Source organism: Gadus morhua, chromosome 4, assembly GCF_902167405.1.
Source record: "Gadus morhua chromosome 4, gadMor3.0, whole genome shotgun sequence".
NCBI classification, from domain to species: Eukaryota; Metazoa; Chordata; class Actinopteri; order Gadiformes; family Gadidae; genus Gadus; species Gadus morhua.
Window position 1 is genome coordinate 6,527,655 of NC_044051.1, and position 27,562 is coordinate 6,555,216.

The 27,562-nt window shown below is 48.8% G+C and overlaps 2 protein-coding genes across 5 annotated transcripts in view; one reads left to right on the forward strand and one right to left on the reverse strand.

Annotated features, from left to right (window-relative positions):
- podxl (podocalyxin-like) overlaps nt 1-6,532 on the forward strand; it is a 15,727-nt gene extending 9,195 nt beyond the window's left edge. Inside the window, exons 5-12 of the mRNA XM_030355306.1 lie at nt 41-64; nt 420-443; nt 810-833; nt 1,196-1,213; nt 3,102-3,234; nt 3,368-3,408; nt 4,091-4,228; nt 4,629-6,532. Of these exons, the coding sequence (XP_030211166.1) occupies nt 41-64; nt 420-443; nt 810-833; nt 1,196-1,213; nt 3,102-3,234; nt 3,368-3,408; nt 4,091-4,228; nt 4,629-4,823 (597 nt within the window). The 3' untranslated portion in view covers nt 4,824-6,532. The remainder of the gene's footprint in view (nt 1-40; nt 65-419; nt 444-809; nt 834-1,195; nt 1,214-3,101; nt 3,235-3,367; nt 3,409-4,090; nt 4,229-4,628) is intronic.
- Nucleotides 6,533-6,603: 71 nt separating this feature from the next.
- Nucleotides 6,604-27,239, reverse strand: mkln1 (muskelin 1, intracellular mediator containing kelch motifs). 4 transcript variants are annotated; one of them, XM_030355288.1, is made up of 18 exons: nt 27,091-27,239; nt 25,967-26,036; nt 24,781-24,923; nt 24,212-24,300; nt 23,739-23,848; nt 23,108-23,300; nt 22,225-22,302; nt 21,317-21,382; nt 19,695-19,807; nt 17,998-18,210; nt 16,267-16,488; nt 14,973-15,102; nt 12,326-12,473; nt 11,628-11,742; nt 10,840-10,979; nt 10,184-10,286; nt 9,776-9,830; nt 6,604-9,204 (listed from the first exon to the last, which is right to left on the reverse strand). In XM_030355288.1, exons 1-18 carry the CDS (start codon nt 27,168-27,170, stop codon nt 9,083-9,085), a joined length of 2,190 nt encoding a protein of 729 aa, XP_030211148.1. In that variant the 5' UTR covers nt 27,171-27,239; the 3' UTR covers nt 6,604-9,082. The 4 variants fall into 4 exon arrangements, with proteins under 4 accessions (XP_030211148.1, XP_030211147.1, XP_030211149.1 ...); XM_030355287.1 differs by having other exon boundaries at nt 22,186-22,302; XM_030355289.1 differs by lacking the exon at nt 27,091-27,239 and adding an exon at nt 26,549-26,616 and having other exon boundaries at nt 22,186-22,302.
- Nucleotides 27,240-27,562: the final 323 nt, after the last annotated feature.

Below are 27,562 nucleotides of genomic sequence, written 5' to 3' on the forward strand. Positions count from 1 at the left end.
GATGGGACTAAACTCTGTGATTTCCACCTTCCCTCAACAGTCCCAAATGAGTGAAAAGTACAAGGTAACATTTTCTTAAATTGAATATGAAACCATATGTACAGAAAAGGATTGGGCCCACATGGGAAAAAAAGTTAAATTCTGACTTTAAACTCTGAGTTTGAAGTCAGAATTCTGAGATTAAAATTAGGATTCTTACTTTAAAAGAATTGAATTCTGAAAAATCTGAATTCAAATTTAAATCTCAGAATTCTGAGATTAAAGTCAGAATTCCCGGCCACTCCTGTTCCTCACATCCCAAATACGGGACTCCAGATCACAACCTTTTCAGTAAGACGGACACTAAAACAAAGCATTGCTGTGTATGGTTGTTCTGCTCTGATGGGACTAAACTCTGTGATTTCCACCTCCCTCAACAGTTTCAAACAAGTGGAAATTCCGAGGTAAGATTTTCTTAACTTTAATATGAAACCATATGTACGGAAAAGGATTAGGGCCACATGGGGAAAAAGTTCAGAATTCTGAGATTAAAGTTAGGATACTTTAAAGTGAGAATTCAGAGATTAAAATCAGAATTCTGAAAAATAAGAATTCTAATTTTAATCTCAAAATTCTAACTTTAATCTCAGAATTCTGAGATTACAGTCAGAATTCCGGGCCACTCCTGTTCCTCACATCCCAAATACGGGACTCCAGTTCGAAACCTTTTCAGTAAAACGGACACCACAACAAAGCATTGTTGTGTTTCACTGTATGGTTGTTCTGCTCTGATGGGACTAAACTCTTTGATTTCCACCTTCCCTCAACAGTTCCTAAAGCGTGGAAAGTACGAGGTAAGATTTTCTTAAATTGAAGATGAAACCATATGTACGAAAAAGGATTAGGCCCACATGGGAAACATTTTTAAATTCTGACTTTAAACTAAGTTAGGATTCTTACTTTAAAAGGAGAATTCTGAGATTAAAGTCAGAATTCTGAAAAGTAAGAATTCTAATCTCAAAATTCTAATTTTAAAAATTCTGAGATTAAAGACAGAATTCCCGGCCTCTCCTGTTCCTCACATCCCAAACACGGGAATCCAGATCACAACCTATTCACTAAAACGGACACCAAAACAAAGAATTGTTGTGTTTCACTGTTTATTGGTTCTGCCCTTATGGGACTAAACTCTGTGATTTCCACCTTCCCTCAACAGTTACAATCGAGTGAAAAGGTAAGATTTTCTAAAATTGTATATGAAACTATATGTGCAGAAAAGGATTAGTCCCACATGGGATAATGTTTTTAATTCTGACTTTAAACTATGAGTTTGAAGTCAGAATTCTGAGATCAAAGTTACATTTCTTACTTTTAAATGAGAATTCTGCAATGAAAGGCAGAATTCTGAGATAAAAAATTGAATTCTGACTTTAATCTCAGAATTCTGAGTTTAAAGTTAGAATTTTGATATTAAAGTTGACTCTCACTGAAACCTTGGTTCCTTACAGGTAGCCTACCCATAATTCTGAGATTAAAGTCAGAATTCAGACTTTAATCTCAGAATTCAGACTTTAAACTCAGAACAAAAAAGAATTCCACATGTGGCCCTAATTCATATGGATCCCACAAACACTAGAGTCATAAAATAGATCCAGTGAATGGAAAGTCCCCTAAATATTGGGCTGTTGATCCGGGGTCCTGGGAGGGAGAGGGGTTCTCAGGCGTCAGAATGAGGAAACGATGTAATCTGCCCGGCGAGGCTGCCTCCAGCTTCCAGCAGCGAGGCAGGAAGCTGGGACGCACACGATAAAACCAAAAGAGAGGAGGTTGTAGTCTCTGTGGAGGAAAGAGCTTCTTAGTGGAAACACCCTCTGCCTTTTACTCATTTTCCTCTTTCCCACGCACACCTCTGTCTCTCTCGCTGTCTCTGTCTTTCTGTGTCTCTTGATGCCTCTGTATCTCTCTCTCTCTCTCTCTCTCTCTCTCTCTCTCTCTCTCTCTCTCTCTCTCTCTCTCTCTCTCTCTCTCACCTCACTCTCTCTCTCACCTCACCCTCCCCTCACCCTAACCTCACCCTCACCCCAACCTCACCCTAACCTCACCCTCACCCCACCCTCACCCTAACCTCACCCTCATCCTTACCTCACCCTCCCCTCACGCTCACCCTCCCCTCACCCTAACCTCACCCTCACCTCACCCTCACCTCACCCTCACCTCACCCTCACCCTCACCTCACCCTCACCTCACCCTCACCTCACCCTCACCTAACCTCACCCTAACCTCACCCTCACCCTCACCTCACCCTAACCTCACCCTAACCTCACCCTCACCCTCACCTCACCCTAACCTCACCCTCACCCTAACGTCACCCCAACCTCACCCTAACCTCACACTCACCTCACCCTCACCTCACCCTCACCTCACCCTCACCTCACCTCACTCTCACTCTCACCCTCACCTCACCCTCCCCCTAACCTCACCCCAACCTCACCCTCACCTCACCCTCACCTCACCCTCAACCTAACCTCACCCCAACCGCACCTCACACTCACCTCACCTCACCCTCACCTCACCCAAACCTCACCCTCACCTCACCCTAACCTCACCCTCACCTCACCCTCACCTAACCTCACTCTCACTCTCACCCTCACCTCACCCTCCCCCTAACCTCACCCCAACCTCACCCTAACCTCACACTCACCTCACCCTCGACTCACCCTAACCTCACCCTAACCTCACACTCACCTCACCCTCACCTCACCTGCTCTAGTGCTCTACCCCAGGGGGTCAGGACCTCGGTTTAACGTCTCATCCGAAAGACGGAGACCTTCCAAAGGACAGACTCTGGTCTCTGTCCCGGGGGGGGGGGGGGAGACCCACAGAGGCCAAAGGGATGTGCGCCCCCCTACTGGCCAACCCCTCTACCAGCACCCTCTGGTGTCCCGTCCAAGGAGAGACCAGCAGGGCTAGGCAGATTGCCACGTTGCTAAATGACCTGAGCTATGGGACTTCAAAAAATATACATATCCACCTGGTGGCGCTAGTCGTAGCGCCTCGTGACGGGCTGTGATTGGCTGAGATGGGATGCGTGTGTGACTCAGTGGTTGTGTCTCCTTGGGTAGATCGACGACGAGATCAATGTGGCCGCCTGTCTGAAGCTGATGGGCCCTATGACCCACGGGAACTGTACCGTGACTTGGAGCGGGCACGGTGAAAACATGAAAATTGAGGAGGCCGTCGACATCTGCGCCGCAGGTACCTCGGCACTTCCTGTGTGCGAGCATGCGTGTGCGTGGGTGCGTGTGTTTGTGTGTTATTTATGAACACCTGAAATGTCAGGTTTCAAATGTGGATTTAATCATTTGTATTGATTGTTATTCTTCAACAGTGGCTGCCCCGTCGGCCAATAAAGTTTGGGACAAAATCAAGGTGAGAACTACGTTTTAGAAACGAGATCTTAAGTAAACATATACGTATTGGTTTTTTTTTATGCAAATTATGCAAATTAGTGACAGATGTGTTGCAAATACCGACGTTCTGGCTCTAATTAGGGCCTGCTGATTGTCTATTCGCTCACGAGTTACGTAATTGAGCAAAACGTACAAACACATTACGACTGGGGATGAAAGATTTGGGGAAATAATCGAATTGCAATTATTCCAACAAATTTTGTGCATGCAATTTTTATTTTTTAAGGTTCCTTATGTTCTGTATAATTCACTCAAAAAGCAACAAATCAATCTATAGTAGGACCAACACAACATTGGAAGCAGTATAAGCTGCCTTTTCCTTTAGGCCAGGCCTCTGTTGAGATGAATTAATGCATGAATTGATATTCTAACATCTTTATTTAACTATTGAATTGTATGAGAAAAATAAATACGAATCTTATTGATTTCCAGTCAGTAACAATAACAAATCGATTTGTTTAATCGTACCCTTTGCGATATGTGTTCCATTAATTCGGGATGTTTGAATTTGATTATGCGTTCAGCCCTAGTTCTTCCGACCCAGGCGTAAGGGGTGATGACGTTTCCCCAGACTTACGATGGTGCTGCCGTATGCCAGGCCCTCCACAGCCCAGTCTCACGTTTCCTCTTGTCTCTCGAAGCTGGAGATACACCCTACCAAGCCGGGCGACAAGACAACGCTGATCGCCATCCTGGCGTCGTGCGGGGCGCTGCTGGCCATGATCATCGGCCTTGGCATCTACGCCACGCACCACCGCAAGCCCTACCACGAGAACCAGGTGAGCCACGCCCACCAGCCAGGCCCCTCCCCCTCCTCCTCCAGGGTCTTCACCTCGGAGGAGGTTAGGGTCATGCCGTGATGGGTAGAGTTAGGGTAAGGGTTAGGGTAAGGGTTAGGGTAAGGGTTAGGCCGCGAGGGGTAGAGTTAGAGTAAGGGTTAGGGTTGGGGAACGACACTATCCCAGGTCTGTGTTCCACCGTCAAATTAGCAAAGGCATATGAATACGTATGATTCTGAAATTCAAAAATATAAATATATAAATTCAAGAATTGCAAAATAAAATAAATCTAAATTTGAGAATTGTAAAATTGAGCATTTCTGAATGAATTCTAAAATAATTTACAAAAGTTATTTAGAATCTCTGAAGCACTGATTTGACACTGCTCCGCCCCCGGCAGCAACACCTGACGGAGGAGCTGCACACGGTGGAGAACGGTTACCACGACAACCCCACGCTGGAGGTGATGGAGGTGCAGCCGGAGATGCAGGAGAAGAAGGCGCCGCCGTGCAACGAGTTCAACGATAGCTGGATAGTTCCCATGGAGTCCATGAACAAGGAGGTGCTCCTGGATGAGGAAGACACTCACCTGTAGGGAGGAGGAGGAGGAGGAGCATGAGGAGGAGGACACTCACCTCCAGGGAGGAGGAGGAGCAGGAGGAGGAGGAGAACACTCACCTGTAGGGAGGAGGAGGAGGAGGAGGAGGAGGAGGAGGAGGAGGAGAAGAGAGAAAGGACTCAATGAAAGGAGGAGGAGGAGGAGGAGGAGGAGGAGGAGGAGAGGGAGGTTCCAAACCTCCCAGTGCCTCCCTAAAACACACAGCACACACTCCCCTCGGCCGCCCACTAAGGGTTCTGAGGGTCAGGGTGTCATAAACCACACACAGTCTTTACGACGGCGGCAGTCATCCAGCAGTAACCCCCCCCCCCCCCCCTCCTTACACCAGAGGACGGTCCTGCTAGCCCAGAACCCGCCCCTAACATCCCCCCATGGACCCATCACCCCTAGTGCCTCACCCGTCTACCGGGTGTTCTACTCAACGTTTCTCACAAATGAAGCTTTGAAGTACAGATAGTTTTTACGCAACACCAAACAGTAGGCAGTTCGTTGGCCGTTGAGGTAAACATCTTTTTTTAAAGGTGACACGCCCGCTTGTGATATCAAAACGGCTAGTAATGTCTAATCATGCTCACACCTGGTGGTAGTATACGTCACCTTTAAATGAAAAGGTCTGAAACATTTCTTTGTGGGATTCGGAGTGAGGTTTTTTAAATAAATGACGACGCTTTAGCAGGAGCGCTCTCTGTGGTCGGATGTGTTTTATCCCCACTTTCAATATGATTAATATGACATCATTGCATTAACTCGCAAAAAAAATGATTGGTGTCGTCCCCATGTAGTTTGATCGATCAGTAATACCATGTGCCTGAAGATTTCTGATATCAGAATAATTTATCAGTAGAACCTCAGGATAATCCAAGTCATCCTGGCAAACTTTGACCCTCAACCTTTGGTCTGTGGTTAACACAGACAACGATGGCTTCGCTGCCTAATTTGTGGACAGAATTGAAAGAAACGAGGTAAACCGTGGAAACATAGCATAGTCTATTTCTAGAAGGGCCGTTGGACTTTATTTTGAATGACTTGGACTGATAATCATGACTTTCTCATGTTCAATGTGTATATTTGTTTGTTGGTATGCCACTTTACGTGTGTGTTAATTCCTACATATATAACTAATACTGACAAAAATATTCATCAGTAGGTTCCTGTTTTAAAGGTCAATGAATATTTGAGAAAAAACAATCACTTTATATATTTGTGCATTTTATTTTGAAACACGAGAATGATCACTGTAAATAGTCGTCACAGAACACTATTTTTTTCCGATGCTCTTTGGGGGAGGGGGGGGAGGGGGAGGTATTTCTGGTATGTTCTTCTAATCACATTTTTTACAGACACAGCAAACTAATTTTTAAATCGATATTTATATATTTACAATCACAGTTGGTCTAAACTCTATAATCACTTTCGGCACTGCAAAATAGAAACCACTTTTGAGTAAGTCTGTAAGGCGGGGGTGGGGGGGGGGGTTGTGTGTGCGTGTGTGTTTTTCACTTTTATTATACCTGTTTTGTTTTCCAACCAAACTGTTTTGTATTTATGGTCGGTCGGCTGCTAAGCCTGACCCACAGGGGGTCTGACACACTGGAATCTGTAAATCAAATCTTCGCTTTGCTTCCCGTCGGCGGAGGCGGTCATGTTTTTCGTATACCTGATAATAAAGGAAATGCTTTGACCTACTTCGATATCGCTTGCTTATATTCCGAAAGATGAGCAGATTAAGGCGGGAGGAAGCCATTTAGAAACCCTGGACAAAATACAATCTTTATTTGTTCTTGTTTTTATGTACATGTTACATACAGTCCGATACTACAAGTCTTCCGACACATTCACCCGAGTCCAGGCAGGAGGAAGGAAATTAAAACATTTCTGATATCGTCAGCATTATAGAGTTTTGACAGGCCAACAGAACAGAAAAAATAACAATTTCTGGCATTTAGTTTTTTCTCAGAGAAAAAAAAAAGTGGCATTTTTTTCCTGGCACAAAAAATGTCAAATAAAAGTTTCTTTTGTTTTGTACTGGGGGGGGGGGGGGCACTAACACACACACACACACACACACACACACACACACACACACACACACACACACGTTTAAATAGAGTTCAGTTTCTCAGGGCCTAATCACAACCACACACAGTGCAAAGGAAGACACTTTTACAAGAGTAGCCATGGAAACTTTCCGCTGTGTCTCACAGAGGAAGGGGAAAGTAGGTTGTGGTGGCGGCGGGGGGGGGGGGGGGTATGCTACAATATGCTGAGCAGTAAGATGCAAAGTGGGAAACCAAATCTAGAAGTCATCTTGGGGGGGAACTGAGGGGAACTGACTCGGAAGTAGGCCTTGCACGATAAATCGTTATAAAATCGCGACCTCGATTCACACCTCTGTGGTTTTTTAAGCCTTAATTTACAGGTTGTGTAGAGTTGGTTCAGTAGTTATAAAAGGCCAGCAATTAAAGACAATCTGCTGCTATATGTACAAAATAAATCATTCCGTTTTTGATACTGCACTTTAATCAGTTATAAAGGGCCATATGAACCGCAACATGCTAGAGGGGCCAAAAAACGATGTTAGTTCTGCCATTTTTTTCTTTTGGTTATGGTTCATGTGGGCAATAAAAATTACATTTCGTGAGAAAAAAATCGTGGCAGAGAATCGTGATATCAATTCTAAGCTGAAAAAATCGTGATTCATATCTTTGGCTCCGTGCGCCTGCGCCAGCTGCTAGTGATTGGAGCCAAGATGGCCGCTTCCGAGTCGGTTCCCTCAACCATGATAGCGTTTCGAACCAAGATATGATAAAAAAAAAAAAATGGTTTCAATTTGTATAGATGCTGATGGGTACCACGTTGGACGTTGATTAAGAGTACGAAGATTCCCCGCAAGCCAATAATGAAATAAAAGGACACGCTAGTTTTCAAGAATCCACTCAAACACATTCATGTAACATCATCAACTGCTCTTTAAGTAAATTTGTTACGCTCAAATTGTTCAGATTTAGATTCCATAACGTACCAATGGTCGAGATGGCTTAAGTCGGTTCAATTTTAATTTAATGTATTGTGGAAACATAAATGGCAACGTCCTATTACATGTCACTTACATAGTGCAGCTTTAGCGAAGGCAGAAAGGAAACGACAGAGCACTTCAGTAGTCCCAATCAGGTTAGAACTGTGCAATAAATAAAAAGTATATATTCTGTGGACTTCGAGGGGTATAAGGTGAAGAGAGAATCACACGTCCATAACCCATTCATAAATACTGACTTTCTTTTGGTGTGTAACGTAATCGCATTTCCTATACACAACTCAGGACTCAGCGCATTCTGAGAGGAGGGGGTGAATGACAAGTTTACAATGATCTGAGGAGTAGCCTGTTGCTACGACTAGCATGTGAATCCCAAGCCTGTTTACAATGATCAGAGGAGCGCGCGTGTGTGTGTGTGTGTGTGTGTGTGTGTGTGTGTGTGTGTGTGTGTGTGTGTGTGTGTGTGTGTGTGTGTGTGTGTGTGTGTGTGTGTGTGTGTGTGTGTGAAACACTCCCTTTGTCAACTTGGTATATATATTGGTTCCTTTGTCAAAACTAAATAATTGGCAGCATAGGATTCAATAACATCCACTCACACACACACACGCCATACTTAAATACGATATATGAACTTTATATCTTATTCCTCTAATGGTTCAGCAACACGCATACGTTCGGTGTGTCGGGTGTAGCGCAGTCGAGGAAAAGAGTTAACCAATAAGAATCCACCTCCTGGATACAGGCATTCTGGGTAAATCCACACGACGGTAGCTGAGTGTAGGGGGGTTCAGGGACGTGATGGGGGGGGGGGGGGGGGGGGGAATAGTGGAAAGCTTTAAAAAAATTAAATGGCGCCGGCTCCGAGTTGCTACGGCGACCGGCTCGTGTCCAGGGATCACAGTGTTTCTGAGTCCAAGCCCCCCCCCCCTCAGTCTGCCCACAGCGCCCCCTAGTGTTCACCCCCTGCAAGCACCCTGCTGGGGGTCAGGGGTCACCAGGTCAAAGGTCAGACACAGCGTCCTGAGCGGTTTCCCGCCGCAGCGCCAGAGAGGGGACGGGGGGGCGTCTCCCCCTGCCGAATATGAACCCCTCCCTCTCCGGCTCCGTCCAATCAGGAGGCCCTGTCAGTAGTGTCACCGCCCTGGTTGAGGTGGGCGTGGCCAGGGTTGGAGGCGGGTGTGGCCGAGGGCTGGAGGCGGGGCTACAGGGTGATGAGGTCCACCAGGTTGCCCTTGGGCGGGGTCATGTTGTCGGGGAAGAAGCTGACGAGCGTGTCGAAGAGCTGAGTCCGCTGGGCGTACGTCTGGTCCACGTCAGAGAACCCTGAGAGAGAGAGAGAGAGAGAGAGAGAGAGAGAGAGAGAGAGAGAGAGAGAGAGAGAGAGAGAGAGAGAGAGAGAGAGAGAGAGAGACAGAGACAGAGACAGAGACAGAGACAGAGACAAAGACAGAGACAGAGAGAGAGACAGAGAGAGAGAGAGAGAGAGAGAGAGAGAGAGAGAGAGAGAGAGAGAGAGAGAGAGAGAGGTTAGAACAGAACAGTCCACGTCACTCTGGGAGCTCTGTGCACACTGGGACGAGTCGCCCGCGTCCCGACTGCATATTTTTTGTACCTTCTTCTTTTACAGAAGTGCGACATTGTTAATGTTAATTTTCCGTGCTAATGCTTTGAACAGTCTGTCTGTCCGTCTGTCTGTCCGGCTCCATCTGTCACACTGAGACAGATGGAGTCAGAGCAATGTAAACGTGTGCTGCTGTCAAGCGAAGGATTCCTACGAGAGACAGACAGAGAGACGGGTTCCGTCTGACCCCCCCCCCCCCCCCCCCCCCGCCCCCCAGCTCCCCTTCTCTCCCTCTCTCGTTCTCCGGCGGCCCTCGGGCGAGCGAGCCCTTACCCAGTGGGATGAAGTCCGAGCTGGACTTGAAGAGGGCGGACGGGAGCATCTGGAACTGGGGAACGCAAACACACAAACTCATCGTTAGGGTGGCACACACACACACACACACACACACACACACACACACACACACACACACACACACACACACCATTAGGGTTTTTCACAAACATGCACACACACACTCATCATTAGGGTGGTTCAAACACACACACACACACACACACACACACACAGACACACACACACACACACACACACACATACACACCATTAGGGTTGTTCACACACACATGCACACACACACTCATCATTAGGGTGGTTCAAACACACACACACACACACACACATACACAAAAACCAACACACTCATCGTTAAGGTTGTTCACAAACACACACACACACCTCCTTGATCTCCTCCGGGTCGGCGTGGTCCACGGTGAGGGAGAGGTGGTTCTGGAGGTACTTCAGGGCGCTGAGGGGCTCCGCCTGGGCCTTCTCCTCGAACCTGGGGCCCGGGACCACACGTCACCGGACGGAACATGCACTGCTGCAGGGGGCCCCTAGAGGGCAGCACTGCTGCAGGGGGCCACTAGAGGGCAGCACTGCTGCAGGGGGCCACTAGAGAGCAGCACTGCTGCAGGGGGCCACTAGAGGGGAGCACTGCTGCAGGGGGCCACTAGAGGGCAGCACTGCTGCAGGGGGCCACAAGAGGGCAGCACTGCTGCAGGGGGCCACTAGAAGGCAGCACTGCTGCAGGGGGCCACAAGAGGGCAGCACTGCTGCAGGGGGCCACTAGGGGGTAATATCCGTCCGTCTGTGTGCGCCTGTACTACACCTGTACAGGTGACTCTAGTGTGTGTGTCCGTGTGTCTATATCTGTGTGTCTGTGTGTCTGTGTGTCTGTGTGTGTGTGTGTCTGTGTGTCTGTGTGTGTGTCTGTGTGTCTGTGTGTGTGTGTGTGTGTGTGTACCTGTTCTTCCTGATCAGGTATCTGCAGTGCGTGTGCGTGCGTGTTTGCTTGTGTGTGTGTGTGTGTGTCCCTGTGTGCGTGTGTGTACCTGTACTTCCGGATCAGGTACCGGCAGTGCCTCAGCAGGTACTCTTTGGTCGGCCTGCAGAGCTTCAGGGACCAGAAGTCGTCCAGACGCATCTTGGGGGAGCAGGACTTCCCCGGGTTCCCCCCAAACAGGTAGTGCACCTGCAGAGACCCCAGCAGCCTTACCCCCCGGACCCCCACTCCAGACCAGGACCCGGCCTACGGGACCCGGACTGAGGGTCCAGCACCAAGGTGTGCGTGTCTGTATATACAGTATGTGTGCTGAGGAGTGTGTGTGTGTGTGTGTGTGCGTGTGTGCGTGCGTGCGTGCTTGTGTGTATGAGAGAGAGTGTGTGTGTGTGTGGATGAGTGAGTGAGGGAGTGGATGAGTGAGTGAGTGAGTGAGTGAGTGAGTGAGTGAGTGAGTGAGTGAGTGAGTGAGTGAGTGAGTGAGTGAGTGAGTGAGTGAGTGAGTGAGTGAGTGAGTGAGTGAGTGAGTGAGTGAGTGAGTGAGTGAGTGAGTGAGTGGATGTATGTGACTGCATATGCGAGTATTTGAGTGCGTGTGTCGACAAGTGAGGGAGTGAGTGAGTGTGTGTGTGTGTTGAGTGATTGACTGAGTGAGTGAGTATCTCCATGTCAAGTGTGTCTCCGTGTGTGTGTTGATATGAGTGTGTGTGTGTTGATATGTGTGTGTGTGTGTGTGTGTGTGTGTGTGTGTGTGTGTGTGTGTGTGTGTGTGTGTGTGTGTGTGTGTGTGTGTGTGTGTGTGTGTGTGTGTGTGTGTGTGTGTGTGTGTGTGTGTGTGACCTTATGCATCTCGTCGTAGACCAGCTGGTGAGCGAAGCGAGGACATGGCTCCTCCTCCTGAAGAGACTTGTTGGAGTTCTCCTTCACCGCCTGGTCGTTCTTATACACACACGACCTGACACACACACACAAACACACACACAAGAACATTCTGTCCTGTGAACCTCGTAGAGCAAACCACTGTAAAAAAACCACTGTGTCTCTTGTTGACTTCACATTCACAGGACGGCAAACACACCTCGATAAGGAACAGCGCTAATGAAAACTCTGGAGGCGCATGCCTGCGGCCCTGACTACACTACGTGTGTGTGTGTGTGTGTGTGTGTGTGTGTGTGTGTGTGTGTGTGTGTGTGTGTGTGTGTGTGTGTGTGTGTGCAAGTAATGTTCACCGGTGCAAAAGAGGATGTAACGCGCATCAGGAGACGCATCTGTACAACCAAACAGAGCCAGAGAGAGACAGAGAATCGTACACCTCTATCCGAGTATGCGTGTGTTTGTGCGTTTGTGTATGCATGTGTGTCTGTATGCCAATGCCCGTGTGCGTCTGTGTTTGCCCGTGCATGCATATCTTTGTGTATGCATGTGCGTGCGCATGCGTGTAGGAGTGTGCGTGATTCTGTGGGTACAAACTTGTGTGTGTGTGCGCGTGTCGGTGTGCGTATGCGCGAGTGTGTGTCTGCGTGCGTGGTGCCTCCTACCAGTTGTTGCGGGCGATGTCGTAGATCCAGAAGGAGTTGCGGACGTTCTCCTCCCTCTTGTCCTTGTCCTTGCTGAGACCCGACAGGACGTGGATCTCGTTGAGGTCCGGGTCGATGGTGGCCCGCTGGGTGAAGCCCGTCATGGGGACTGTTGGGGGGGGCAAAGGGAAGAATGTCATGACATCATCTCCTCATCATCATCATCATCATCATCATCCTCCCAAAGGACCAGGCCGGTCTGGGTGGTCGAACCATCGGTACATTTACATTCACGACAGTTGTTTACCGGATGCCAAAGACGACCTACAACGGCTCACAGCCACATTCACACACCGACGGTGGAGTCAACCACGCAAGGCGACAGCCAGATCAGCCAGGAGCAGTCAGGGCGAGGCTTCTCGCTCAGGGACACACCTCGACACTCTGCTAGGAGGAGTCGGGGATCAAACTAGCAACCATCCGGTTACCAGTCAACCCGCTCAACCTCCTGAGCTAAGCCCACCCTCTTGCGTCCGTCGTGGCGACACCAAAACATCCCTTACGTTATCATCTGTAGGATTGAGTTTTGTAGCGGTTGTGCGGCGGAGCATCCTGCGTGTGTGTGGACAGCAGCAGGAGCCCGTTCTGAGGGACTCCACTGATTGGTTCGCTCGCCTGATGAGACACGAGTTGAATCCGAAAGATCAAAGTGCTGTTTGGATGTTTGTGGCAGAAGCAACAACTCTAAATGCTCTTCTACTGAATTGGTTTCACTGAATGATGTAGACTAATTATATTGGTAACGGATGTTTCACTGAAGCAAGACACACACACACACACACACACACACACACACACACACACACACACACACACACACACACACACACACACACACACACACACACACACACACACACACACACACACACACACACACACTGATCTCATTACAACCACAGTTGAAGAATGCAAAACAAGGAGGAAACCGCGATGTTCTTGGTTATTACTCGGTATGGACTCACACTCACTGGAACTATGAGAGAGGGAGCCTCACATTAAGGAAGGAGAGGGAGGGATGGCATAACAAGAACATAAAAAGAAACAATTATGTATGTGAGGAACAGAGTGGTTATTTATCAGAACAGAGAGAGAGAGACAGACAGAGAGCGAGAGAGGTAAAGGAAAACAGAGAGAGGGAACACACTGTTAGGGCCATGCTGCTTCCCCACTGCCAGAAGACATTCTGTTCTTTCTCATTTTCTACCTCCCTCAATCCTACCCCTTTGATTTTTCCACATCTCTCTCTCCCTATCTGCCGCTCTTTCTCTCGCTGGTCCATGTTGAATGTTTCCCTCTCTCCCTCCCCCCCTCCCTCCCTCCCTCCCTCTCCCTGGTGCCGGAAGTAGAAGCTGATTGGCGGTGGGCCTAAACACACACACACACACGAACACGCACGCACGCACGCACACACACACACACACACACGCTCGGGGCTCTTCGGACCGGGGCCCTGTCTCTCTGATGTCGATATGCCGCAGACTTTGTCTGATCATCAAACTCAACAGAGCTACTTTTGAAACCATATTTATATAGATTGGAATGGTACGACACATTGGAGGGCTGTAACTATTATAAGTTATATATTATAGCATTTAAGTAAATGCCATGAATGAATTCATTCAAACCTTGACGATACCTCCTCCTTAATACCCGGTACTTTATTCTCTCCAGATCGTACTTTCACTTATAGGAAAATAAGTAGAAAGAGAGAGATGGGGGGTTGTACCCAGGAAGAGTAGCAGAAAAGAGAGAGAGATGGGGGTGTTACCCAGGAAGAGTAGCAGAAAAGAGAGAGAGATGGGGGTGTTACCCAGGAAGAGTAGTAGAAAAGAGAGAGAGATGGGGGTGTTACCCAGGAAGAGTAGTAGAAAAGAGAGAGAGATGGGGGGTGGTACCCAGGAAGAGTAGTAGAAAAGAGAGAGAGATGGGGGTGTTACCCAGGAAGAGTAGCAGAAAAGAGAGAGAGATGGGGGTGTTACCCAGGAAGAGTAGTAGAAAAGAGAGAGAGATGGGGGGTGGTACCCAGGAAGAGTAGTAGAAAAGAGAGAGAGATGGGGGTGTTACCCAGGAAGAGTAGCAGAAAAGAGAGAGAGATGGGGGTGTTACCCAGGAAGAGTAGCAGAAAAGAGAGAGAGATGGGGGTGTTACCCAGGAAGAGTAGCAGAAAAGAGAGAGAGATGGGGGTGTTACCCAGGAAGAGTAGCAGAAAAGAGAGAAAGAGATGGGGGTGGTACCCAGGAAGAGTAGCAGAAAAGAGAGAGAGATGGGGGTGTTACCCAGGAAGAGTAGCAGAAAAGAGAGAGAGATGGGGGTGTTACCCAGGAAGAGTAGCAGAAAAGAGAGAAAGAGATGGGGGTGGTACCCAGGAAGAGTAGCAGAAAAGAGAGAAAGAGATGGGGGTGGTACCCAGGAAGAGTAGTAGAAAAGAGAGAGAGATGGGGGTGTTACCCAGGAAGAGTAGTAGAAAAGAGAGAGAGATGGGGGTGTTACCCAGGAAGAGTAGTAGAAAAGAGAGAGAGATGGGGGTGTTACCCAGGAAGAGTAGTAGAAAAGAGAGAGGGATGGGGGTGTTACAGTAGTAGAAAAGAGAGAGTGGGGGAGTTACCCATGCCCGAGTCCTTCTTGGTGCCGTCGGAGATGATCTCCACGTGGTCCGCGTCCACGTCGTAGCTGAAGAAGTCGTTGAGGTAGGTCTTGGAGCGCTGGCCCCCGAACACATACAAGCAGCGGTTCCTCTGAAGGGAGGGAGGGGGGGAGAGAGAGAGAGAGAGAGAGAGAGGTGGTTCTTTAATACTCCCACCGCATGGGCGATGTCAATGGGCGGGTTTCAGATCGTCTGCTTTGGACCTAATTTATCAACGAGACTTGAGATTATCTGGCGGGAACTCGTCAATTTCCCATCACGTCAAGGCAGACACAGGTGAACTTCTCGTCAACAAGGAGGATGGCATACCAAGTGGCGCTTGCGTTCTTCGTAGCAGACGAATTCGACGCATTGGACGTCCCCCTTATTGATGCAGGCTGAGGAGCAAAGGTGCCGAATTTTCTGCAACCAAGGGATTTTGGTCGCCAATTGTAGTTTCATATTAAACAATCTCCAGCCCCTCATTCAAAATAAAAAATACACGAGTGATGAGGGGAAAGGTCACAAAAGCGTCTCTTTTTAATTTGCATAGTTTGGGAGATGGCACCAGGCACGCCTCTCTGAAAGGAGTTATGTCATTTCTAAAGTGGGAAATTCCACGTGGTAATTCCAACCAACCAGGGCAACGTTTTGATATGTTAAGGGGAGTGTCTTATGTCCGCACTTATTCGAGAGCAAATGCACAGAAAAGCAGACAGAAGTTGTTTTCCTGAAACTACCAGGTGCCAGGTACCAAAGCCAGGTGACTCGTGGCATCGGAAGTTATCACAGGTAATTCTGACGTTTTTCATCCCAGAACGAATTCTGACGCATGGCAAAAGAAGCAGCATGCCTCATCTGAAACCCGCCAAATAATTCTATCTACCGATACCAATAAAGAATTGTAAGTCAGAAAGACTGAACAACCTATAAAGACAAGAGGTGGATCGAGCTCAGGAGTGCCACCAGGACCACAGAGTCGCTCACCGGCTTCTGCAAAAAGACTCAAGGCTCACTTGTTCAGAGTTCGCCTAGACTCTGCAAAGCCTCCCCCACTTCTATGTATTGTGTACGATGGCTCTTTGATAAAAGTATCGGAAGAATTCCCGATATATGGCTTTCGGTATCCGAACAACACTAATAGTTCCGATACTTTCCGACACATTACCGATACCAGTATCGGAAAGAAAAAAAAAATCAGGATATCCGAAATATCAGAAACTACTCTAATCGTTCCCATGGCAACCAAGGTGGCAGGCCCTTGCCCGGGACCCACCGTGTGGAAGAGCATGCAGTGGCCGATGCGGGACTGGACGTCTTCGGGGCCGGCGTTGCAGGAGTCGTCCCTGAGCAGGCTCCAGGTGCCGGCCAGGCAGTGGTAGGCGAACAGCCCGCTGAACTGGGGCTCTGACGCCCGGCTGTCCTCCATGCTGCCGTTGCACGTCAGGATGCGCCCGCCAAACGTGTAGATCATGTGCTTCTCAGAGTCCATGCACATCTGGGAGAGCGGGGGGGCGGGACATAGGGAGGGACAACAGGAAGTGGGCAGGGGGGGGGGGGGACGACGACAAAGGGAGGAACAACAGGAAGTGGGCAGGGGGGGGCGGGACATAGGGAGGAACAACAGGAAATGGGCAGGGGGGGCGGGACATAGGGAGGAACAACAGGAAGTGGGCAGAGGGGGGCGGGACATAGGGAGGAACAACAGGAAGTGGGCAGAGGGGGGCGGGACATAGGGAGGAAACAAAGAAAGTGGGCGAGTTAGACAGGAAATATTGCATAAACACATGAATGAAGGAAACTTGGGACGGAAAAACCCAGTTTGGACCGTGAATTAAACCGAAATCCAGCACTTTACCTTTTCACAGTAATTTTTTATTCATCGTAAGACATACTGTATATCGTGATATATGGTTGTAGTAATGCTAACAATATAATGATTATCGCGATATTATCGGTATCGCGGGCCATGTATCGCAAGATACCCTGTGATTGCTACCCCTAGGGCGCAGGTTTGCGGTCTGAGAGACGACTGGTTCAGAGGCCCCTTTGGAACGGCCCCAGCAGTGGATGCTGCAGCTATTTATCCTCCAAACAAAAAAAAAATAACAGAGCCTGCATGACTCCGTTTCCTTGACGACCGACCCCCACCCTCCCTCTAGGCCTGAGGAGGTGTGCAAACAAGACAGAGAGGAGGAAATAGCTACACACAAACACACACACACACGTCGCAGCCCGTGGGAAATCACAACCAAGCCATCGGCACCTCGATCATAAAACTGTTGTTTGTGATTCTCCAGAACCGACTCGGTCTTGTGGCTGTTGAGAGGAGAACGACTGCGCTCCTCTCAGGAGACGACAGAGCCACGACGCGCATCGGCCGCTGACGCTCGAGAGGATTGTATGGCTCGGGGACGTTTCAGTACGACGTAATAATCTGAAGCGCTACAGGGACTAGAGGCCGAGTCCACTGGGCCACTTCAGAACCACACACCAGCTGATCTGATGTAGGCTGGGATGGCTTTATGTGGCTCTTCATCTGTCACTCCTTCCTTTACTCGTCTTATTGTGAATTATCCATTTATTTATTGATCTCATATGTATGTCCTGTATTCTATATCCTACTCATTCAATCATATTTATCGACTCATTTGCGTCACCATCTGTAGGCCTACATCTATGTGTGTGTGTTTTCTTCCTGTCATATCGCCTGTACACAGAAAATCAAGTCCATACCTCATCGGAGCCTCTGTTTAAAGCTGCACTATGTGTGTGACCCCCTTAGCACCCTCTAGTGGCCAGAGTTGAAGCTACAATTACAGCTATCATTTCCAGACGAGTTTCTGATATTTCCCCGATATATCTGCCACAACTAGTCGATATGCACGATTCCTACTTAAAAAACGCTCTGCTCCCGATCTTTGTTAAGGGCGTAACTTTCTACAATAGAAAAGTGTTGTCGTGACGGTTTATATAAATGGTTGAGGGTGGGAGGAGCTGAGCCTACCTGGTGGTCGAACACCAGCTTGGGCCCCCCGTCGGCGGACGTGTCCTCGCTAAGCAGCGTCCAGGCGTTGCCGTCGATGTCGTAGCGGTAGAAGTCGCTCTTCAGGGACTTGCTGTTGCGGACGCTGGAGTCCAGGTAGCGGCCCAGTGTGTAGATTTGGCGCCGCTGGGAGTCCATGCACATCTTGTGGCAGGAGCGAGCACTGGGACCGCTCTGGACACATGAACATGAACACATGAACACACAGACATGAACATGAACACACGAGCATGGTCACCCCGGACATGAACACAGACATTAACGTATGGAAATGAACACATGAACACACAGACATGAACACATAAGTACAGAAATGAACACATGAACATGGAAATGGTCCCCAGGACATAAACACATGAACACACGGACATTAACACATGAAAATGAACACATGAACACACAGACATGAACACATGAACATGAACACATGAAAATGAACACATGAACACAAAGACATGAACATGAACACACATACATGGTCACGCGGACATGAACACATGAACATTGACAGCGGGACATGACCACATGAACGTCAACCCACAGACATGAAGATATAAACATGAACACTTGAACAGGGAAACACAAACATGAATGTGAACAGATGAACACAAACACATGAATATGAACACATATATACACATATGAACACAGACATGGGGCAACATCAACAAGTGGCACTCTATCGCCATCTCTATAACAACCGATGGTTAGGAGACACACACCTTGATACAGTCCGCTGACATACAACACACGGACACATACCTTATGCAGACGTACACCAATATGTATGGATAGGACTACACACATTGTGGTGGCCCAGGCGCTGAGCAGTGCCCCACATGGCCACATGGTGGCCACAAAGGCAGGCAAAGGCAGCCAAGGGGTGTGGTGTTGGATGGGAGGTACTACTCTAAAAGCTGTATCAGAGAGACCCCGCCCCACTCAGGTGTCTCAGCTTACCACTCACAGGTGTGCTGAGGTAGCCCTGCAATCAGGAGGCCTTTTAACCCCACCAGAACAAGCTGAAGACAGACTGGCTGGAGGAGCGTGTGGAGACCAGACACACACTGGGCCAGTCTCGTGGTAAGAGGCCTGTGGCCCAAACCTCTTGACTCAACTGAACCCTTATAATTAAATTACTTCCAAGTGGCCCGAAGGACTGTTTCTTTGATCTGTGTAAATTGTGTCGTGCTGATACGAGTGCAAAGGCCTGCAGCTGGAGAGGAACCCCCAAAACTCCCAAGAGGAACCAAGAGCCGAGCCAGGGCGAAGAGGTCAGCGGCAGGGACCACAGACCCCACTAAGCTTGGTCTCTGTCTGTCTGTCTGTCTGTCTGTCTGTCTGTCTGTCTGTCTGTCTGTCTGTCTGTCTGTCCGTCCCCCCCCCCCCCCCCCCCCATAACAGGAAGAGCCAGACAGAGCACCCTGACATCAACCGCCGACCCGGTGAAGATTTGAGTTGCCTTTCCCCCCCCCCTCCTTTATAAATAAATGTCACCGCAAAGCCTGTTTCTGCCTGTTTCTGCTCCGGTTGGTTATCCCACTGTTGCGCATCACAGACCAGGCGCCCACAACATATGCTCAGAAACATATCGTCTTGGTCAAACCAAACACATGCTAAGAGCAACCTCAGCAGCCCGGCGGTCCCGCGGGGCCCACCTCCTTCTCCGTGTCCCTGGAGATGCACGTCCACTGGTTCTCCTGGACGCTGTAGGCCCAGAAGTCCGCCAGGTCCTGGGTCCCGTCCCAGCCGCCAAACAGGTACACCGTTTCTGCAAGAACAAGGACCACAGCGCTCAACCCAACGCACACACCCATCCTCCAGCATCTCCATGACAACCACAGGCAAACGACGTCCTCCAACGTCTCCGTGATGACGGGTACACCGTCTCTGCCACAGCAGGACACACTCGAAACAGGAACATACCCCGTCTCCATGAGAACAAACCTCAACTGGTGTGTACCACGTCTCCGTGCAGACAAACCTCCACTGGTACGCAATACTCCCATCTCAATGACAACAACCCGCTACAGGTACACAATACTCCGTCTCCATGACAACAAACTTCAACAGGTACAATATACTGCATCTCCATGACAACAGAAATCCTCAAGTACACCGCGCCTCACAGAAAACTACTCTCAACGAGAACACTGAGCCTCAACGACAACATAAACAAACATTTTACAGGCAGACGAAAAGATTTCACTGTGACAACGTCAATCATTTGACATTCCCTTTGAAAGGCCAAAGGCCTTGGGCAGGGTTTAATTGGGGCCAATCAGAGCCAGCCAAAAGGGTTTGGGCCACTGAGACACCTGAGAGGCCGGGTTCTTACACAATTAAAAAAAAAAACTGTCACTCTCTCCCCAACACACGTCTGTGAGCGCTCATGTGAGCGGTCGCACTAACAATGCTGGCCTTTGTCCTGCGGCCCGCCGGCAGGAAAGTACCTCGCTGAAACCTCACAGAGCAGTCTGCTAACAGTAGCCGGGACGCCGGGGAGACAAAAGGCCGGCTTGATGTGCTCTTTTAGAAATGCCCGGCAGGTCAGCCCTGTGTCAGGGTATGTCAATACTCCAGACCCGGACCTGTGTCAGGGTATGTCAGTACTCTAGACCTGGACCTTTGTCAGGGTATGTCAGTGGTATTCCACAAGTGGAATACCACTGACAGTCCACAACGTAACTGAACACTGCGCCTCCACAACAACAAAAATGTTACAGGTAGAAAAAAGGTTTCTCCATGACATCACTCATTTGTCCTCCCCTATGAAAGGTCAAAGGTCCTGGGCAGGGTGTAATTGGGGCCAATTTGAGGGTCATTGAGACACCTGAGAGACGGAGCTCTTACTCAACACAGACAGCTCCGTCCGTGTGGGAACGTCAGTAAATTTCCATAATGAACCCAAGGCTAGTTGTGGAAAATTACAGACTGGCAACAGTCAACACGACGCTCAGTCACGTCTCTCTACCTCAGTGAAGTCGCTACCGAGAGAACTCTACTGACGCTGGTTTCATCCGGCAGTGACATGGCTAACGTAGCTAACGTAGCTCCCTCAGAGTAGCACTTCCTTGTCTTCAAAACTATGGGAGACTGCGATAAGCGAGACTTAATGCGGGGCTTCAAGACATCCGAGACTGGGTTGGCACGGGGCAGAAGCACGTTGTTTAAAAAGGGGGTCTTCAGTTTTAATGCATTGGGGAGGATCTTGGGAGAGATGGGTGGTGTTTCGGGTGGGGTCGGGGGGTCTTCTGTTTCCCGTACATGTGTGACTCACCCGACTGGACGTCAATGACCATCTGGTGACCGCCTCTCATCCCGGGACGGTTGTCATCGGCGTCACCTGGAAGGGGGGGATATGAGAGAGAGAGAGAGCCAGAGAGAAAGCCAGAGAGAGAGAGAGAGAGAGAGAGAGAGAGAGAGAGAGAGAGAGAGAGAGAGAGAGAGAGAGAGAGAGAGAGAGAGAGAGAGAGAGAGAGAGAGGGAGAGAGAGAGAGCCAGTGAGTGAGTGAGTGAGTGAGTGAGTGAGTGAGTGAGTAAGAGAGAGAGAGAAAAACAGACAGAGAGCGAGAGAGAGAGAGAGAGAGAGACAGAAAAAGGGTGAGTTATGGGAGGTACATCATATTGGTAGGAAGCAGATGAGTGGAGGGAGGGGGGAAAGAGGAGGAGATGGGAGAAGGGTTTCAGCTCAGGAGGGTGTCTACATGGAAATGCTGCTGCTGATTAAATGTGAGATGCTGTACGTAAGATTCAAGGGCTTTAATTTGAGGATATTCGGCTAGAAGCGCTACAGCGATCCGTCAGCGATTTTCTGTTCTAGTTGACTGCGCGCCTACTTCTGTGTGAGATAATTTAAAGGTTGGACCCCTCCCCCATTTCTGACCAATGAAAGGGGGGGGGGGGGGGGCTCTGCCCTGATTGGCTTGGAAAATCCTTCTAGCCTCAATCACATTGGAACACATAGCGTTATCACCCCGATGGTGGTCTCTTTTTCAGAACTCTGTAAATCTTACCTACAGCAGCAGTAAGCGATCCAGGCCTTGCTAGCTAGGAAGCCTGGCTAGGAGGCCTGGCTATAAGGCCTGGCTAGGAAGCCTGGCTAGAAGGCCTAGCTAGGAAGCCTGTCTGGAGTAACGGTGGACTCACTGTTGGGGTCTCCTCGGTTGGGCTCTTGGGCGTTTGTACCTTTGTGGCATTTGGGCAAGATCTGGCTCCACCTGGGCTTGTACTCCTGCTGGCTAATGTACTGATTGAACAGCCCGTCTGTGGAGGAGACGTGGCAGAGAGGGGAGGAACATGGTGCGTTAGCATGGCGATCCAGATGGAGTAATCCGAAAACGCTGAATGGAATTTAAAGACAGGTATGTTTGAAATGTGGAGGTCATTTCCAGAGACAAAACTAAGAAGAGAATCTCACTACAAACCAAGACATTCAAGACACCCAAGGAGAGTCAGTGAGAATAGTAAGTGACGAGAGAGCGTGAGAGGCAGTGAGGAGAGAGAGAGACTCAATGAGGAGAGAGTCAGTGAGGCGAGAGAGTCAGTGAGACAGTGAGGAGAGAGTCAGTGAGAAGAGAGAAAGTCAGTGATGAGTGAGAGAGAGTCAGTGAGGAGAGAGAGTCAGTGAGGAAAGAGAGTCAGTGAGGAGAGAGAGACAGTGAGGAGAGAGTCAGTGAGGAGAGAGTCAGTGAGGAGAGAAAGAGAGTCAGTGAGGAGAGAAAGAGAGTCAGTGAGGAGAGGAGTCAGTGAGGAGAGAGAGTCAGTGAGGAGAGAGACAGTGAGGAGAGAGACAGTGAGGAGAGAGACAGTGAGGAGAGAGAGACAGTGAGGAGAGAGAGACAGTGAGGAGAGAGTCAGTGAGGAGAGATACAGTGAGGAGAGAGAGACAGTGAGGAGAGTGAGTCAGTGAGTAGAGAGTCAGTGAGGAGAGAGAGACAGTGAGGAGAGAGAGTCAGTGAGGAGAGAGTCAGTGAGGAGAGAGTCAGTGAAGAGAGAGAGTCAGTGAGGAGAGCGAGTCAGTGAGGTGACAACAGTAACAAAGTGTTTACGATGCGGACGGGCCCAGTACCTCCGACGGCCTTGTCGATGAGCTCCTCGCAGGAGTCAAAGTCCCCGCACAGCACCAGACGGTCGTGGAGGTGGCTCAGCATGGGGTGCTCCAGCGCCACGCGCGTCTTCTTCTGCAGCGACTCGAACGCCTCCGTGTAGTTGTGCTGCCGGAAGTGCTTGAGGCAGAGGCGGATGGCTTCCTGTTCCCGGTACTGTATGGTGAGAGGGTAGAGGTGGAGGTGGTGGAGGGGTTGGTGGAGGTTATGGGGGTGGAGGTGGTGAGGGAGATGGTGGAAGTGAGGCGAATGGCAGTAAAGGAAATGAAAAAAAATTAACAACAATTATTACAACCCCAAATCTTTTTTTTTGCCATATTTTCAGAAAGTGGAAATTCTATTGTTTGTTTTGATATATTCTCCACCGTTTACTCTCTTACCCAACACTGTTTTTTAACATCATCATTCGATCAGAATGTGGATGTGGGCCTTATTCAGCTATCGGCCATCTTGGTTTGATACGAGTTTGAGTACCTCACTCAATTCCCCGCCGAAGCTAGCACATAGAACCAAGATGGCTGCAAGGTGAACAAGGCCCATGGTGATCCAGCAGGAAGAGGCATGCATCATTGATTAGGACCGTGAGAAGCTCACCTTGCTGTACCAGTTGAGGCAGGGCTGCACCACGTCTGGGTCCTCGATGCCGTGGAGCTCGATGTACCAGATACTGAAGTTAAAACTAGGACCCCACGACATGAGAGGCACTGGGGGACAGGGAGAGAGGGTCAGTGAGGCGAGAGAGACACAGAGGGAGAAGAGAGTCAGTGAGAGGAGAGAGAGAGAGAGAAAGAGAAAGCGAGAGAGAGAGACTCTACAGTGGAAAGTTAATATATAATTAGACCTTGTTTTGGAACCTGATTGACAAAGTCATGTTCCAGAGTAGACAAGCCTGGTTCAGAACAAAGTCAGTTAGACATTCATTACAATCTCTGCGATCTTGCTCAAGGGCAAGGGCAGCTTGCCATCACACATTCCTCTTGAAGAGGATCTCAGGCTTGTTCTAGTCGTAAGGGAGCATGGTTTACTGTCAGAGACCGTACACACGGAAGTTGAAGGACAGGCCTCACCTATTTTGACAAATCTGCAGGGGAACATCTGTTCCTCGATCTTGTGTTTTAAGGTAAATGTCTCCTTATTGTAGTCGTTCTTAAGGCCACTGGGAGGGAGAGACAGAGAAGAGGAAGCACAAAGTCCTGTGGTCAGTTCACTCGTTATTAATGTACAGATTTAAAGGCAGGAAGTGATATTTAGACAGTGAATCTACAGAGGCCAAAAGATTCTCAGAACACACAACCCTGAAAAAAATACTTTTTACAAAAGTTGTTAGCATGCTTTGCATATGCGCCTTCGTTTAAGAAAATATAAAAAATGCTAAATGCCATCAATCACACCAGGTGTAAGTGTGATGAGCCGTTAAAAACAGTTTTGAAAAATCTGCCTCTTCTGACATCACAAGTGGTGCACCTAGATGTGTGGATAGATCAGTCTACCAGCCTACCCAGTGGATCTATCCGTCATACATCTAGGTGTACACGCCCACTTGTGAGGTCAGAAGAAGCAGATTTCAAAAATGGCTTACCACACCTGGTGGTATAATATGTCACCTTTAACAAAGCGGGTGTCACACGGCCTCTACCTGGACAGGAGCTCTGTCATGTTCTCCTCACTCATGCCCCCGAACACCTTGAACTTCTTCAGGTTGCACACGTGAGTCTTCTCATACTTCCCGAAGGTGATGCTCTGTACGATGGCCGGCCGTTCCAGTTTCAGTATCAAGTACTGTGAGGGGGGAGGAAGAGACAAGAAGAGTAAACGGTACAGTACAGGGACATAATATTCTATGAAGCAATGCTGAAAAAACTAAAATCGACAAGTCTGGCGATTGTACACAATTTACGCAGCCTCCTAATGGCGGGGCCAGGGTTTTAATATAACGCCGAAATCACAGCCATAAACGAGTCGTTCGTCAAATCACTGTGTCCTATTACGATAACGAGCGACAGGAGACAGCTGATCCAGCGACTCAACAGGCGGAGCTTGAGCGAGGGTGATGATCCGACCCCAGAGACCAACGCCTTCACATCCCCTCCATGGAGAGGACAGACCAGCCCGCCCGGTCACCCTGGGAACAGACCCCCATTGACCTGCTCTGTGTTTCTGTCTGGTCTGGTGAAACATTTGCTGCATGCCGACTGGGTACACAGTGGTTCATCTCCGAACCACTCAGTCAATGAGAACACATAAAGAGCCGGTGGTATCGAATTTTAAACTGCATTTCTCTGGGGTACGTTGGGTCGTCTCTCTCTCTCCTCGTACGTCCTTGTGGTAACATAACTCCTCCTGCTTGGCTGTACTTCATGCAGAGCTTCTCCTTCGTATCTCTCTCAGACACTCACACACACATACCCACACACACTCACTCTCACACACACACACACACCAGGAGGGGTAAGGAATCTCATCAATGTTTCCCTCTTGGACCCAGCAGTGCTATATATGCCACTGGATTCCAATCAAACTACTTCTTACAATCATCATTATCAGGGTTGCCCTGTGTTGTTTGTTTTGCCTCACAGTCATCCTTATACACACACACACACACGCATAATCATCACACATCGATTGTGCTGATCCAACCGTGTAGTCTTTGCCAATTTTCTCTGATGCACCTGCCTTTAATTTTGGTAATGGGAAAGACAGACAGAAGATCTATCATCTATGTGTTAACGACAACCACACACACAAAGTGTGCCGCTCATATCAAATGCTGGTATGAGTGACGATAAGGGGTTGAGAAATGAATATTGTAACAGCGATCTTACTTGTGGTGGGTAGTTGCTTTCTGAAGACCATCTGGAAGACTGATCGTTGGGTTTGTCCACCAAGATGTTTCTGGGAGCGGAAAAGTCTATGTCAAATGAGGTTCTGTGAGTGTGCGTGTGCATGTGTGTGTGTCCAGATGACGGATGTGTCTAAAATAAAGGCCAGAGTTTGCTAACTACTGCTCAGTAAGCGTCATTATTGACTTATTCATCATTATATACATGTCTCTTTATGTAGAGAAGGCGTGGCTATTTGTACTCGTGATTATTGTTTGTTTATGTGTGATGACATTCCATTTATTCTTGTTCAGATTACTGGCAAGCCATCCATCTAAATTGATTGCATCTTTTAACATTTATGCCCTTTATAATCCTCTGTATTTATCTCGACAGATTATATTCGGAGTGCCTGTGTTTGCGTATGTTTTCTTTGAATGTGACTTCTGCTGGTTAACGATGTCAATAGTTAGTGGAATGTTTACCACTGACTAGCTGCTATATTAGCAAGACATCCAGACCGGTTTAAAGCTACAAGTGCTCCAAACGCTGGTCTTGTAAACTTGTAGTTCTGACAACACGTACGTAAACCTTCATCATGTGCTAGTCTCTGGTGTTGTGGTCGACTCGTCCTAGGATGTTGACAGACGCCTGTTTAGCTTTGACCATATCTGCTGGTTATCTCTACAGCAGCAGGTGCGCTTGTTTCGTACACCTCGGCGGCCCACGCGTCACACGGCGGAGTCACAACACAACATGCGGTGCAGTGAGTCCGCAACTCTTTGGCATGCGTGTGGAAAAAAACCCACTAAATTGTTAATGTATGCAGACCAGTTCTTGTATGGCCAAAGCTTCAGAACGTGATCGTTGCAATGAAGCCCGTCCACAACACGCGGCGTTTGACTCTAGTGGGTATGAAGTGTGTGGACGATTACGTAACAGCCGGGCGGCGCCGGCGTCCAAACCCAACGAACCGGCGGCTATACAGCAGCTAGCCCGCTAGCCGAGGAGAAGCTGCACTCCGCGGGACACGTTAGACACACCGCGCCGGATGGGCGGGAGAAATTACCCCCGTAGGAGCCAAACCTAATTCATTCCTCTGCCCAGTTAGTTTACATGTTACTCACTCAGGTAAATACGTGGAAGAATAAGAGCTCCATTTAAAAACGCCGAAGGAGAGCACCCTGTTCTCGGGAACGACAGCCATCTTGTTGCACAAAATAACAAGCAGCTAGCAACGAGCTAGCTGCTAGCCGCCGCTGGCAGTTTGAGCTGAGGCCTTAAAGGCGCAGTACAGTGTTTTGGTTAGGGGGAAACCAGCCTCGATTACATTGATTTACACGTATGAAATGATGTTACGATTTACTGTAGCAGAGGAATCTTTCACTCATGCTTCACTCCTTTCATTAATATCGTCAATAGCCTGTGGGAGATGTATTATCCACTGGGTAGACTCCTGGGAAGATGCAGCTGTCCTAGTAAACATGATCTCCTCTTCCAGCTTCAGGTCCCAGGGGAGGGAACTAACGGCCCTCAACCTTCTCATTATTAAAATAAACAAAGCTTCTCAAATCTGAAAAGACACAAATCACCTGCAGG